Source organism: Mus pahari, chromosome 5 (genome assembly GCF_900095145.1).
Source record: "Mus pahari chromosome 5, PAHARI_EIJ_v1.1, whole genome shotgun sequence".
Taxonomy (NCBI): Eukaryota; Metazoa; Chordata; class Mammalia; order Rodentia; family Muridae; genus Mus; species Mus pahari.
In genome coordinates, this window is record NC_034594.1 from 18,601,253 (window position 1) to 18,617,357 (window position 16,105).

Sequence of the window (16,105 nt, forward strand, 5' to 3'; positions counted from 1 at the left end):
CACACAGAGATACAGATATATAATGTGCAAAATCTTTGTCTATCTAATCCTGACTTTCCCTGTGCAGTAGTTACTTTTCTATTGCTGTTGATAAATAACATGACCATGGTAGCTTGTAAAAGAAAACATTGAATGGTACTTACAGTGTCAGAGGGTTAAAGATTGAAGCAAAGTCATGACATCAGGAACAGTCACTCTCTCCAATCTCAGAATGGTGCAAATTGAAGCCTCAAGCCTGCACCCACTGACACACCTCCAGGAAGGCCTCATCTTCCCCAAACATTTCTTCTCACTGCAGACCAGTATTCAAAGGTGTGTGTCTACGGGGGCCATTCTCATTCAAACCACCACACCTTATTAACATATCAGCATGATGCACTTGTTACAAATAAGAAACTGGTATGAATTAACTATAATGCTGAGTTTGTTTAGATTTCTTCTGTTTTTACTGACTTAAATGTTAATTTACCACATGTTTTGTGGTAAATTTTTCTGTAGACTCATTTTAGCTATGCACACCCACAGTATTAGGAGTGGGAATTGATTTTCTACTCCCAGATGTGGAGTTTTGTATACTTTATTTAGTTTTTTGTTTCTTCCTCATTCATCCATTTGTTTATCTCAGCATGAACTAGTTAGTGGCTGTTATTTTATTACTTTGTCTTGTAAGTCAGATTTCTTTACTGTTTTGTAGTCCTGCGGATCCTATCTAAGGTCTTTCGAGTGTAGATCCAATCTAAGGTCTTACACGTGTAGGCAGATCATGCTAGCAGCCACTGAGCTATCCCACCATCCCTTGACTTATAATTTAATACTGTGTTTAATTAGTTGCTCTAGTTAACTAATTTGCTGTTTTCAGTAGTGATTGGAGCTCCTTGAGTTGTTCATGTTCCCAAGTGTCACATACCTAGCATTGTGTGTGCACGTGCTGACTTTCCTCAGTCTTGTTTAATCCGTTTCTTGCTTTCTGGCATTACAAGATGTTCCAGGCTTGTCTGTCTCTTACATCACCTTTGTGTTTTCATCAGTGTCTGACATTCTCAGTTACTTGGATTTTAGCCTTTGGAATAGATGTAGAATACCATCTCCTTCCTTGTCTAAAGTTGATTTTTCTTTTACTGAGCTTTTTTTTTTCATTTATATTATTTGCAACTTGTTTGCCTTTTGGCAATATAACTGTTCATATCTTCTACCCATATTTAGTTGAGTGCACTTAGGAGTTCTGTGTGTATTTTAGATACAAGTGTTTAATAGCATAGTATTTTGTAAATATTGTTCCCTCTTTGTTTTGTGTTTTCATTTTTTTAACAGTGTCTTCTTCAGAAGTGTTTCATTTTAATACAGCCTTATTTCTCTTTCATGGCTTGTGCCTTTTGGGTTTTGTCTAAAACCTCATCACCAAGCTTTGGTGTCACAAACTTTGTATTTTGCAGTTTCCTTTGCTTGTACACTACCATCCATCCTCCTTGCCGAGTTGATGTCTCTCCCTTTGGGTTGCTTGTTTCCAAGCTGCTTTACCAGAAGCTTTCCACTCCTCACTTGCCCAGTGTAGATGTGGTGCGTTTAAACTGTTCAGAGCCACATAAAAGTATCAAGTATTTTAATTCTCTTCAACTTTTCATGAAAGTACTAAGTTCCTTTATTTCTTGATTTACAGTTCCTATCCTCCAGTAAGTTTCTTGATATTAAATTTGGAATTTGTCAGTATTTAATTGTCTTTTTATTGTAAGGAAGCAGTTAATGTATTTTTCTTTAGAAGTTCTCACCAGATTAAACAATATCTAAAGTGTTCCTCTGTTCCATAAAGCTTTTGATGTCTCTTTTTAAAATAGTATTTTATTGTATGTATATAGTAGTTGTGCCTGGATGTATGTCTGTACAACCCATTTGTGCCTAGTGTTGGAGGAGGCCAGAAAAGGGCATCGGTTCCTTTGGAACTGCAGTTATAGATGCTTGTGAACCACCAGGTCATCTGCAACAGCAGCTAGGGCTCTTACTGCTGAGTCATCCCTCCAGCCTGTAGCGAGAATTTCTTGAGCATCTCCTGTTTTTAAAAAAAAGCTTATGGCCAACAAGCTGACGCAAAAAAACTGGAGATGGGACACCTGGCAGGGATAGAAAGAATTCTGGGAAATAGAGGTGTGGGAGATTGACCCAGGAATGCTGAGAGGATGAGCCAGGTTAGAATGAAAGGGGGATAAGTTGAGAGCGAGTCAGAGAGCAAGCTGAAGTTTTATGGCCTAGGCGTCTACTAAGAAATAGTCAGTCTCAGAGTCATTATTTCTGGGAATTAAGTTGACGAAGGGAAACTTGATTATTTTTTACATCAGCCCCCATCTTTTGATGTCTTAATGTGTCATTTAACATACTTTTTGTGCATGTACATTTCAGAATGACTGACCTTGACTTTCTGTAGATTTTAACTTGATTGGAACTTTGGTTTCTCCAAATAATATAGGTGAGACAATATAGACTGAAATCAGACATGTGAAAGATTGCAAATAGGTTTGGTTCTAAATTTCAGGGTGTGTGTGTGTGTGTGTGTGTGTGTGTGTGTGTGTGATTTAGTGAACCATACTTACCTCATGTAAATTTATGTGTATAGTCATGCTTCCGACAAGGTATTCAGATCTTTGTGTAGTCCCATTTTCTCAACTAATAAAAATTAGACAATAGACTAGTTGGTTTCTAAAGTTCTTCTGCACTCTAATTTCTGTTGTTTTAAGCGAAAAATATATAAAGGTCTACTTATTTACGTTTTCTGATAGCTTGTTTTATACTTTAGTTCTTCGGTGTTTTATAAAAATCCATTCAGAAAAATGCTCACGTGCACACGCACAGATGTTCATTACTTGCGGAAGTTACTTTTTTCCCTTCCTTGCCTAGGCTGTTTGCTTGTCTGTTTTTGGGTAGGGCTCTTGATTCATACCTTCCGGTTTTGGCATAGTGATCTTTATGGAAGAAGACAGACAGTTTGGTAGGTAAGTAACTGGGCTATTATGAGAGAACTTGATATTGTTTCTCTGTGTTGCTAATATGTGAAAGGGTGTAAAATGGCAAGGAAAGATCTGTATAAGTGAGCAAGTAGATTGCTTGCTGTTGTTGAGTAACATTTTGTTCTGTGTTTTCATTTAAGTACCAAGGATGATACTGATTTGGGCGCCTTGGCTGCAGAAATAGAAGGAGCTGGTGCTGCCAAGGAGCAGGAGCCTCAGAAGTCAAAGGGAAAGAAGAAAAAGGAGAAAAAGAAGCAAGACTTTGAGTATGTTTTTGAAAGCATTTAGATTTTCATAGCTTGAACATTGTGGCCATCTAATGCTTCCAGTGCTTCAAATCCCATGTACTTCTTTTCTAGTGAGAATGACATTCTGAGAGAGCTGGAGGAGTTGTCTCTGGAAGCCCAAGGCATCAGAGCTGACAGAGACACCGCTGCAGTCAAGGTGAGAGAGAACATCCTTCCTGTCTCCGCTGTCTTTTCTTCTTGGCGATGTTTTGGGAGTTGCCTGGTTTGGAAATGTGTGGTTGTAGATATGTTAATAGTTTCTATAATACAAGAAAAAGGGAGGAACTAAATTTTCAGGTTAAAAAAAAAAAGCAGTATTGTTTTAAACCTCTGGTAGAAATACACTTTATATAGGAATCTAGCGATACTTAATGTATTGCCTGTTGATAAACTTGGTCCACTCGCAGTCAGTGATGGCATCTCCCTCCCCTTCAGTTGTCTGTGTAGTTTTCATTACTGTTGAGGGCACCTGGATTTTGAAGTGTGTGGTGAGTGTGAGGCATGTTCTTTTGTGTGGTTGGATTTGCTCCTAATTTTTTCCTTTTTTGTTTTCTTTTAGATTTTTGTTTTATGTGTATGAGTGTTTTGCCTACATATATCCACATGTACCGTGCATGTGCCTGGTGCTCACAGAGGTCAGATGAGAGGGCATTAGATCCTCTAGAGCTGGAGTTACAGATGGTTGTGAGCTGCATTTGAGTGCAGGAGCTAAACCTGGGGCCTTTGCAAGAGCAGCAGTTGCTCCTGACTGCTAAGCTATCTCTCCAGACTCATACTTTAATATTCTTGTGAAACAAGACAGTCATGCTTCCATAAAAGGTATTGAAGTGTGCTTCAGTGAAGCGCTCCACGTTGAGGAGCCCCATGACCTTTAAGGGATGAGGGAGTCCTGTTAACTTTAAGGGATGACAGTCTGTTGATGTTTCTAATAAGGGATACTTTTTAGCCTACAGAAAACAATGAAGAAGAATCTGCCTCAAAACAAGATAAAAAGAAGAAGGGACAAAAGGGCAAGAAAACAAGTTTTGATGAGAATGATAGTGAAGAATTGGAAGATAAAGATTCCAAGTCAAAAAAGACTGCCAGACCTAACTCAGAGGCACTCCTGTCTGGGAGTGAAGATGCTGATGATTTTAGTAAACTTTCTAAAAAAGGTAAAAAAGCCCAGAAATCCACAAAAAAACGGGATGGGTCAGAAGAGGATGAAGACAATAGCAAAAGAAGTAAAGAACGTTCGAGGGTAAACTCCTCTGGTGAAAGTGGTGGTGAGTCCGATGAATTTTTGCAGTCCAGAAAAGGACAGAAAAAAAATCAGAAGAACAAGTCAGTTCCTACCGTAGACAGTGGGAATGAGGATGATGACTCTTCCTTCAAAATTAAGACAGTGGCCCAGAAGAAGGCAGAAAAGAAAGAGCGTGAGAAGAAAAAGAGAGATGAAGAGAAAGCGAAGTTGCGGAAGATGAAAGAGAAAGAAGAGCTAGAGAAGGGCAGGAAGGAGCAGAGTAAACAGAGGGAACCTCAGAAGAGACCTGAGGAGGAGGCGTTGACGCTCAGAGGGACTCCTGACACAGGAGCTGCCTCGGAAGAGAAAGGAGACTCTGCTGCAGCTCTGGAAGGTTGGTCATAGCCACAGAAGTCTCTGGTTCATGTTTAGTCTAAGTTGTGGTCATTGGCTGTAATACTATCTTGTGACTTGTCCTCATGCCACATGTATGTGGGGGTCCATCTCTTTGCATGCGGAAGAGGCCAGAGGTCGATTCTGCTGTCACTTTCCATGATATGTTTTTAATATTACACCATTTCTCTATTGCCTTTCCATATACCTCTCTTTGCTCTCTTTTAAATTCATGGCCTTGTTTTTTTCCCATGAATTGCTGTGAGGTTGAGTCCCCCAGGAGTGTCAGAAACTGTATGTATAAAGCCTCACCCAAGTCACGTTCTGAACAGGAGTTGAATAGAGACAGCAACAGATAGATACACTAATGCCTGTGCCTCAGCTCTCTAGAGAACCACAGGCAACCAAGGAATGCTGAGATAGAGCATGAGAAATCGTCTTCCATCTGAGTTTTTGAGACAGGGTTTCACTGAACATAGAGTTAGTATACTGGCTGGTCAGTAAACAATGCTGTCACATCTGGCTTTTCTTTTTATTTTTTTTAAGATTTATTTATTTTATGTATTCACCTTTGCTTTCTTCAGACACACCAGAAGCGTGCATCAGATCTATTACAGATGGTTGTGAGCCACCATGTCGTTGCTGGGAATTGAACTCAGGACCTCTGGAAGAGCAGTCAGTGCTCTTAACCACTGAGCCATCTCTCCAGTCTATGTCTGGCTTTTTATGTGGTCACTGGGGTATGTTTGCATGGCAAACACTCTACCCGTTAAACCATTTCTCTGCACCTATTTATACAATAGAAATTTAATTATATTATGAATAATAATTTTATTTTATATTAATAATTTAATTTTATTATGAATAATTTTATTTTTATTAATAATTTAATTTTATTATGAATACTTTTGTTGTTAATGAAGACTAAGTGGCCAAAGAGATTTCCTTCTCAAAATTCATGTCAGATGTTAACTAAATTTTTCCCTTTCTATAAAAAACCCAGCTTAACCTTTGAAATCAAAAAGGAAAAGTAAATTAAGAGACTTAATTAGTTACATCACGTGGGTGACAGGGAGCATGGCTTTGTTTCTCTTTTTAAAAAAGCAAATCTGTTTCATTTCCTGGTTTGTTTGTGTGGGCATATTGTGCCCCATCATATGGGGAGAGGTCAGAGGACAGCTTTTAACAGCTTTTAGGAATCAGCTCTCAGTTTACCACTCAGCTTCAGGGCTGCCCACTTGGAAGCTTTCACCTTTATCTGCTGAGTCTTGTTACTGGCTCTCTTTTGTCTTTTTTTGGTAATTGAAATATAAATATTCTACCTGATTGCTTTCTTTTTTTGTTTGTTTGTTTTTTTTTTTTTTTTTTTTTTTTCAAGACAGGGTCTCTGTGTATAGCCCTGGCTGTGCTAGAACTCACTCTGTAGACCAGACTGGCCTCCAACTCACAAATTTTTCCACTGCCTTTGCCTTCTGAGCTCTGGGATTAAAGGCGTGTGCTGATTGCTTTCTCTTAGAATAAATATATCTAAATATCAGTTGATCTAGATTTCTAAAAATAATAGTTTTTTCTTAGACTAGAAAGATTTTAGTCAAACAAACAAACAAACAAACAAACAAACAAAAAAACCCCAAAACCAGTTTTTAACCACTGAGATTTTTATTCTCTGAATTTTGAGGAGAAACACCATCACAGGACCATCACAGATTTTATTTCTTCAGTGTTTTGAAGTGCAATTTTTGTATTTTGTTCCCATGCCCCCATATTCTTAGCATTGTTTTCATCATCCCTATCTCACAGAAGTAAAATGACTTCAGCACCTAAATGGGCTTGAGCTAGACTGGTTCTTTAGAATTTCATACCTGTGCTATGATTACCTGGTAGGTCCCCGACACGTCTGCTGCGTTTTTACTGCTGACAGAGTCTGTGTTCATCAGGGTGACTCAGGCCAGCAACAGCCTTGGCAGATGCTCTGTGGGTCAACTGTGTTCTCTGATAAGCTGTTCTAGACACAGGGTCTCAGGACGCTGTGATCCGTGCCACTCTTTGAGTACTGGTGGCAGAAACCACAGTAGTCCTTGTATTCTGGCTAGTGTGTATTCACTGTCATAGAAATAAGCTTGACCACTTTGCCTTTATTTTTTTGGGTAGACGACAATGAAGGAGACAAAAAGAAAAAAGATAAGAAGAAAAAGAAAACAGAAAAAGATGAAAAAGAAAAAGAGAAGAAGAAAGGCCCTAGCAAATCCACTGTTAAAGCTATCCAGGAAGCTTTGGCTAAGCTCAAAGAGGAGGAGGAGAGACAGAAGAGAGAGGAAGAAGAAAGGATTAAGCGGCTTGAGGAGCTAGAGGCCAAACGAAAAGAAGAGGTATGTCTTCCATGAAGTTGTAAATACTGATAGTGAGTTTTACCTGAGGTCTGTTCTCTGTGAAATGTACATGTTTGTATGGGCATTGCAGTTATGCTAAGAGCTCTGATATCCGTAAGATGGAGGAGGTGCAGGAACGTCTTCCTCATCTCCCCATGGAGAGACGAAGTTGTATGTGTGCTACTGCCAATAATATAACCTGGTGTTATTTTAAGAATAATGTATAACATTTTGATATCTTCAGTTGTAATCTCCCAACATATTTTGCATGCATTTTAAAGATGTTTGAAATTTGTGTTGTTTATTTTAAACTTCAGGGTTCATTTAGCTAGTATAATTTTTTATATGTCATGTACTCTTGTGTAGGAACGATTAGAACAAGAAAAAAGAGAAAGGAAAAAGCAAAAAGAAAAAGAAAGAAAAGAACGGTTAAAAAAAGAAGGAAAACTGTTAACTAAGTCCCAGAGAGAAGCCAGAGCCAGAGCCGAAGTGACCCTTAGACACCTTCAAGCTCAGGGTAAGTAGTGGCCTTGGTTGCTGACCTGTGAGTGCGTGCACAGCTTCTCAGGACTTCAGTGGTGTGGGATTGAATCTGTGGAAAAGCTGTGTAAACAAAGGAAGGAACAGGTGGAAAGTGCCCTTGTTAAGGAGAATGCTTTCCATGCTATGATGGAAATTTATGTGCAAATAATAAATTCCTATGAAATTTGCCCTCCCTCCAATAAAGTAAAAAAGTAAATAAGTGAGGCCTTTTAACCAGTTTCACTGATTGCTAACCTTTTTCCATTTTTGTTTTATATTCCTTTTTCTTCTGACCAGTTTTCCCCCCTGGGGTTCTTTGAAGTGAGTTATGGACACTTATTTTTTTACTTTTTCTCTAGATTATTTATAGATGTACTTTGTTTAGTGTAAGGAGAATATTTATTATCACTAACAATATTTAGGTTTTTCAAAAGTTTTTTTGTAGGTGCATACATGTATGTACACATGGGGGGGGTCAAAGGTCAACATTGTCCCCCCCCTTTTTTTTTTTTTTTAGGATTTATTTATTTGCTTATTTATTTATATGAGTACACTATTGCTCTCTTCAGACACCAGAAGAGGGCATCAGCTCCCATTTCAGATGGTTGTGAGCCACCATGTGGTTGCTGGGAATTGAACTCAGGACCTCTGGAAGAGCAAGTAGTCAGTGCTTACTCACTGAGCCATCTCTCCAGCCCCCAACACTGAGTGTCTTAGTTGCTTCTCCACCTTATGTTTTTGAGACAGGTTCTTTGGCTAAAGCTGGAGCACCGCACTTTTCTAGGCCTACAGCCTCCCAGTGCTGGGTTACAGTGCCCTGTGGCTCGGGCAGGTCTGCTTGCCTGCTCTTTAGTGTAAGTACTGAATATCTTAGCACAGTCTCAGGATCACCCTGCAGGCGTTTACCAGCTAAGCCGCCTACTCAGCCCACAAATTACCTTTTTATTTCTGATTTGTGTTTTCATTATTTTCCTCAGTCTTTCAGAGATCTTATAAATGGGTTGGTTTAAATCTGGATCCAGATGTGAGCAGCAGATTGCATTTGGTTGATGGGTTTGTCTCTCAGTACTACCACCCACCTCCATTTTGACATGCCATGTAACTATTGACCATTCTGGAAAGTTCTAGAATATCTCAAATTCTGACCTTGTGGAGTTACACTCTCCTGATGTTGGTAAACAGTGTGCTTTTATTCTGTAATTTCTTAAAATCCACAGCTTGGCAGCTTCTTAGTGGTACTGTGCGCTTGCTCACATCAGCTGGGACAGAGTTGGGCTTTTTGATGTGCTACAGTGCCAGGTTTGAAGAGCAGCCCTGTTGTAAAACAAAACAAAACAAAACAAAACCCAACCCCTTTAGTAATAGTTCTAACATCCAGTCAGTCGTTACCTTTTATTCAGTATTCTTTAGGAATGAAAACATTGGTAATAATTAATTTTTCCTTTTATTCTACATTGAATTAACTAAGGTATCGAAATACATTACCCACAGTTTTCTTACAGAGATGTCAAGATAAGTGTTTACTTCTTTTCCCCTTGTAAGGCTTAAGAATAATCAGTTGGTGTTTGACAACCTTAAAAAGTGTCTTGTGAATTTAATTCTGGTTTTTGTTTTTGTGAATATATTGAGTGGAAATTACTGATTTTACCTCTTGATGTTATGATGCATCTGATAATCATTACATCATCTTTCCCAGTTTAAGTCCATGGAACTGACTGTTCCACATGACCGTGGAGTTAACTGATTTCTTCCTTCTAGGTTCACCCATGTTTTTGTTGTAGATCTGGAATCAGCTATTTACCACACAGGCTTGGTTTCTGTCCTAGTTGATAGTGTTTAAAGATGACAAATCAGTCATATAGTTGTGTTTTTAACTGATAAGACCTAAAACAATGTCTTTGCTCCATTGAGAAAACTTTCTTTCTGGATCTTCCCTTAATTTCCTCCTTATATTCCTCAAACTTTTTTTTTAATTGGGTATTTTCTTTATGTACATTTCAAATGTTTTTCCCTTTCCAGGTCTCACCTTTGGGAACCTATCCTATCTCCCCTCCCCCTGCCTCTATGAGGGTTCTCTCCTACCCCCCACCTGCACTCCTGTCTTCCCTCCCTGGCATTCCCTTACTTTGGTGTATCAAACATCCTCTGGCCCAAGGGCCTCTCCTCCCACTGATGTCCAACAAGGCCATCCTCTGCCACATATGCGGCTGGAGCCCTGGGTCCCTCCATGTGTACTCTTTGATTGGTGGTCCAGTCTCTGGGAGCTCCAGGGGGATCTGGCCGGTTGACACTGTTGCTCCCTCCGTGGGACTGCTGCTCCTTCAGTCCCTTCTCCAACTCCTCCATCAGGGACCCCATGCTCAGTTCAATGGTTGGTTGGCTGCAAGCATCCGCTTCTGTATTTGTCAGGCTCTGGCAGAGCCTCTCAGGAGGCAACCATATCAGACTCCCGTTAGCATGTACTTCCCGGCATCCACAATAGCATCCGGGTTTGGTGGCTGTGTATGGGATGGATCCCCATGTGGGGCAGTCTCTGGATGACCTTTCCTTCAGTCTGTGTTCCACATTTTGTCTCCACATTTCCTCCTGTGAGTGTTTTGTTCACCCTTCTAAGAAGCACTGAACCATCCACATTTTGGTTTTCCTTCTTCTTGGGCTTCATATGGTCTGTGAATTGAATCTTGGATATTCTTAACTTTTGGGCTAATACCCACTTATCAGTGAGTGCATACCATGTGTGCTCTTTTGTGACTGAGTNACCTCACTCAGGATATTTTCAAGTTCCATCCATTTGCCTGCGAATTTCATGAAGTCATTGTTTTTAATAGCTGAGTAGTATTCCATTGTTTAAATTTACCACANTTTCTGTATCCATTCCTCTGTTGAGGGACATCTGGGTTGTTTCCAGTTTCTGGCTGTTATAAATATGGCTACTGTGAACATAGTAGAACATGTGTCCCTATTACATGTTGAAGCATCTTCTGGGTATATGCCCAGGAGAGGTATTGCTGGATCTTCCAGTAGTACTATGTCCAGTTTTCTGAGAAACTACCAGACAGATTTCCAGAGTGGTTGTACCAGCTTGCAATCCCACCAGCAATGGAGGGGTGTTCCTCTTTCTCCACAACCTCGCCAGCATCTGCTGTCACTTATTCCTTAAACTTTTATGTAGTCATGTAAGGAACTTGGTTAGAATGATATCAGTGACTCAGATACTGTGTACTTTGTAACTGATGCTGTGGTGATCTTTGACATTGCTGTTGAGACCTATCATCATAGGAAATGGTGCTGCACAGAGCTGAAGAAGCTATTTGCTCGATAGACAGAAACCAAATTTGTTTTTTGTGATGAACTCTTTATGTTTGTACATAGATTTCAGAAAATTTAATAATTGAGGATATACCTTAAAAACTAGTGGTGTTAGAGAATACAGTTGCATATAGTTGGTGCCCAAACAGACCTCAAAAGTCACTGGTGATGAAAGGCTCTTAGAACATATTTGAATGGAACAGGAAGAGAATAATTTTACAGGCTCAGAAATGCTGTTTTATGGAGTAGCTAGAGATGTAATTAAATGGAAGTTAAGATTATAAATTATTTACTATCAGGTTTTATAGTAAATATAAACCTGCGTGGAAGAGATTGTTTCCGAAGAGACAGCTCTGACCCTGGGTCTCTTTCTCAGTCTTTAATGCTGTCCTGTGCCTGACAGCTTCTGGTTCCACATGGTCTAGTAATAGAAAGTTTTAATTTTTCAGCTCTGAAAGGCTGTCCACAATCTAATGATGTGACTACTCTTAGCAAAGATCCTCTAGTGTTGTCTCACTCTGTCTGTGAAAGGTAGCTCACTACAGAGAGATAAGTTGTCACATCCATTACCTAGAACAATGTAAAACTTACTCAGTAAATTCAGAATGTTCTCTTGAATATCTGCAGGGGTTTTCTGATATTCATACACAGAGATGACAGTGGAGACTGTTGGCAGTGATACTATTGGACCTGTGGGGTCTGGACATTCACCCAGTGTTCCTGGTAGTGTTGGTCTCTGTGAATCTTGCAGAATAACTTAACAGTACACATAAAGGACCATTAGAAAGCTTTATTAACCTTGTCAAAAAGCCAAGGAAATATTTACTATGGAATGTTCAGGTAGCTGGCAGAAGGCACAGATACACTATTATACCTGTGTTGTAAATTACCACAAACTACCTGAAAACAACACACATTTTATACCTTACAATTGTGTAACTGAAAAGCAGGACTGGACTGGAGTGTTGATAGGACTGTGTGTTTGTAGAGCTTCTGGGCAAGAGCATTCTGTGGTCTCTTCTAAAAGCCTTTAGAGGCCATCCACATTCCATGGCTCATGAGTGTCCATCTTCAAAGCCATCCACCTTCTACCTGTGTGTTCAGCCATATCTCCCTCTGATCCCAGACTCTCTGGAAAAGGCTCTCCTTTACTCATGAAGAATGCCATGAGGAAGTGGCTCGAGTCAGATAATTTCCCTACTCCACACATGTTTAAGTGCTTAACGTTAAATCATGTCATGTAGGCCATCTTCATTGTCTGTCTGTTCTTCTTCCACATTTCCACTCTGTGTGGGAGTTAGGACATTAGCATCTTTAGGAAGATTCTTGGTCTGCCTTCCACAGTTAAAATGTGTTTTTGTTTTCTTTGTGAGTTCTTTAAAGCTTCAGTGTTTTGTGTGTGTTATGTTCCATCATGTCTCTCTTGGTGACGAGATGAAGTGTGTACTACTCCAGGATGGGGAGCAGGCCGGCACCACTGTCGATCATAGTCACCTGTTGCTTGAGTCCTTCAGTTGGGGGTTTGGGGAAAACAGCAGACTTATCTGAAGTACAGCCAAGACACATATGGTGATAAACTTTGTATTACTAAGGATGTGTTTGAGAAAGTAGATACTGAAATAGGTCTCTTTGAGGCATCGTGTGAGAGTTTTAGAGGCAAGTAAAGTTCATCTTTTGTCACTTGTGGCCTAATTCTGTACTGTGCTTCAGTAATTTACAGCCTCAGTTTATGGACTGTATCAGAATGAAGGTATTTGTGGTCCTTTGTGGAATGAGAAAAGAGTCCCAGAATTTCCCTTCATTTGTAAAATTTTAAATAATTTTCTTCATTTTTGAATTGAGTACATTATTGTGTAACATTATGTGAAATTAGAGTAGTATTCCTATTTGTTTGCTTAATGATGGCCAGGGTTGTTGAATAAGGGATCTCTGATATCAGAAAATTTTAAGGGAACTCTTTTTTTTTTTTTTCTCCATGCTTTGGCTGTGTGACACTAGGGTCACAGAGCTGGAAACCTCAAGAGACCACTGAGCTCTGTGGAATTGTAATTAGCTGACACCTTGTCTCAGCGGTCAGTCAGTTTGGGACTCAGGCCCAGCTAAAAGGGGAGGGCTACTTCTAAAGGCAAAAGGCCAGTCTTCTGCAATACCGTACCTTCACAGGTCACAAACATCCCCGGGTCTTTTGCATTCTTGTAATCCCTAATATTGTCTTCACAGTCTTAAGTTACTCACAGGGCTGGCCTCAGACCTATGCTCTACTATACTGCTGCTCAACTACTATGAAACTTCTCTCCTTAGAACAGCTGAGCTATGGCGTGATATAAGCTAATGGCAAGATTGTTAATGCCAAAGATTCCAAATCATCATGGCCAAATTAACTAAAGCAAGCAATTAATCAAGCAAGCTTGGAACATTCAAGCACTTGGAGCATTCATTAACAGGGTCAAAGAGATAGATAGATAGATAGATAGATAGATAGATAGATAGATAGATAGATAGATAGATAGATAGATAGATAGATTAACAGGGTCAAAGAGATAGATAGATGGATATTTATGAATATATATTGATATCTATAGATTTACATAAGTATTTGCATATATTATACATAAGGATAATCTCATAAATTGGGTATAATCCTGGGAATGTAAGACTGACTGAATGTTTGAAAATCAATCTGTCTTCTCATTTTAGCAGTCTAAAGAATAAAAATTATATGATCATATCAGTGAATTCAGAAAAAAAGAAAACATTTTAGTGAGTTGTCATTTACAACTGACATTTACAAACAGTCCAACCCCCCAAAAGGCACAGCTGTTTAAGTGGTGAAAAGCTGAAAAAGAAACCTTAGCAGCAAAAGATGGCTCAGTGAATAAAGACACTTGCTGCCAGACCTGATACCCTGGGTTTGATCTCTGAGACCCACATAACGGAAGGAAAAGAACAGACTCTTTAAATTGTCCTCTGACTCACTTCCAAATATATGACTGTGGGCACACACATACAACTAAAGTAATTTTAAAAATTGAATAAAAAGAAATCCTTATATTATGGAAAAGGCAGGGCAGTCTTTTCGCACCATACTCATTGAGTGTCGTGCTGTGATATCCTAGTGTATGGCAGACAGACTGCAAAGAGGCTATGAAGCTGCCTCTGCAGGTTATGGTCATCAACATAGAAAAATACTGTGGTGTCTTCTTCACCAAGACAGATGTAGCGCTAAGGATGAGGTTACCAGGGCTGTAAGTAGCAGATAGAAGATCAGTGTGTAAACATCAGTTGTGGTCTTTTTTTTTTTTTTTTTTTTTTTTTTTTTTTCATTCTTCCAAGTTTTCATTGCACTGGTGTCAGGACTTACTCATCCTCGAACTCAGAAATCCGCCTGCCTCTGTCTCCCAAGTGCTGGGATTAAAGGCGTGCGCCACCACGCCCGGCATCAGTTGTGTTTTTGTGCCAACTGTTTGCTGCTGCAGAAAAAGACAAACACTTGAGCAATAACATTTATTAAGCCAATCCACAAAAGAAAGTGGAAGAATTATAAATCTATTACTTGTAAATCTGAAAATTGTAAAACAGCAAAGAATAAATCAAAATAATGACTGTACAAAACATACTGTTAACCCCAAGACTCAAGACTGTGAAGCTTTTCCTAAATTGGGTTAATTTACCCATGGATTCCGTGGGATCTCAATTGAAATGACAGAATGACACTTTACAGTGCTCTGTTTCCTGTTTCTAAAACAGACGTGAAAAGGTTGACTTAGAATAGCCAAAGTGATGGCTTTAAAACCTTTTAAGGTTTATTTAAGCTGGGCGTGTTTTGTGGACATGTTTAATTCTAGCACTTGGGAAGCAAATGAGTCAAAGCCAGTCTGCTCTACATAGTGAGTTCCAGGGCAGCCAGATCTACATGTAGTCCCCCTGCCTTGGGGGAAAACACACACACACACACGGCTTATTTTGTGTATGAGTGTTGTTAACTGTATATATGTGCATGTGTGGTACCTGGTGCCCACAGAGGTCTGCAAAAGGATCAGGTCCTTTGGAAGTAGAGTTATGGATAGTTATAAGCTGCCATGTGGTCCTGGGGACTAGACCCCACTCCTGTGCAAGAATAGCAGGTGCTCATAACCACTGAGCCTCTCTCCAGCCCTCCCAAGAATGTTCTTGAAAACAGAGTCATTTGGAAGCCTCAAATTACCTGATAACAAGATTTACTCTAAATAAAAATTTAAAACACAGTCTAGAGCCCCAAGGATCAGTGTAGTATTACATTGGATCAGTGATTGGCCCGTGGGTGGACAAGGAGATGTGCAGAGCAGCACCTGCACGTGACAGAGTGACTTTATTTTCCTTTATAGAGGGAAATTCAGTGGATGCAATATATGTAGATTATTTTAAACAAATGTTAAACAATTGAATGTCCCTATGCAGAAACTTGTCCTTATCCCCACTTTCTCTCTTAATATTAATTCAAAATGGAACTTCGTTCTAAATATTAGATGTCAAACTTTAAGAGAAAAATAGGAGAAAATGTGTTAGGTGAGGAGTTTTCAGCTATGTCTCTAAAAGTATAATTACGGGCCTGGCAAAGAGGCTCAGTGAGATAAGGAACTTGCCTGCAAACCTGATGACCGGAGTTCAGTCCCTGAAATCCACACGGTGGGAGAGAACTAACTTTGCCGAGTTTCCCTTTGACCTTCACATGTGTCCCGTGACCTTGTGGATGCCTACGGACACATAAATGTAATAAAATGGAAACCATAAAGGAAGGAGAATTCACACCTTCCTAGTTCATATTTTATAAAGACTATCAGAGGTATGTTAAAACCTCTTATTCAACAATTGGAAACCTAACACCTCCATATAAAAGCATATAAAAGATTTGAATGGTCACTTTAACAGTAAACTGTAAACTTGAAAGCTAAGTCTAAAAGTCTACTTTAAAGAACAGCTGACAGGCTGGTGAGATGGCTCAGCAGGTAAGAGCACCCGACTGCTCTT

The 16,105-nt window shown here is 39.5% G+C and overlaps 1 protein-coding gene across 2 annotated transcripts in view; it reads left to right on the forward strand.

The window, feature by feature from the left end:
* Eif5b (eukaryotic translation initiation factor 5B) overlaps positions 1 to 16,105 on the forward strand; it is a 49,465-nt gene that overhangs the window by 9,855 nt on the left and 23,505 nt on the right. For both annotated transcript variants that reach the window (XM_021199205.1, XM_029539222.1), the window contains exons 2-6: positions 3,137 to 3,262; positions 3,356 to 3,440; positions 4,230 to 4,899; positions 7,050 to 7,267; positions 7,634 to 7,784. In XM_021199205.1, coding sequence (XP_021054864.1) covers positions 3,137 to 3,262; positions 3,356 to 3,440; positions 4,230 to 4,899; positions 7,050 to 7,267; positions 7,634 to 7,784 — 1,250 coding nt within the window. The remainder of the gene's footprint in view (positions 1 to 3,136; positions 3,263 to 3,355; positions 3,441 to 4,229; positions 4,900 to 7,049; positions 7,268 to 7,633; positions 7,785 to 16,105) is intronic.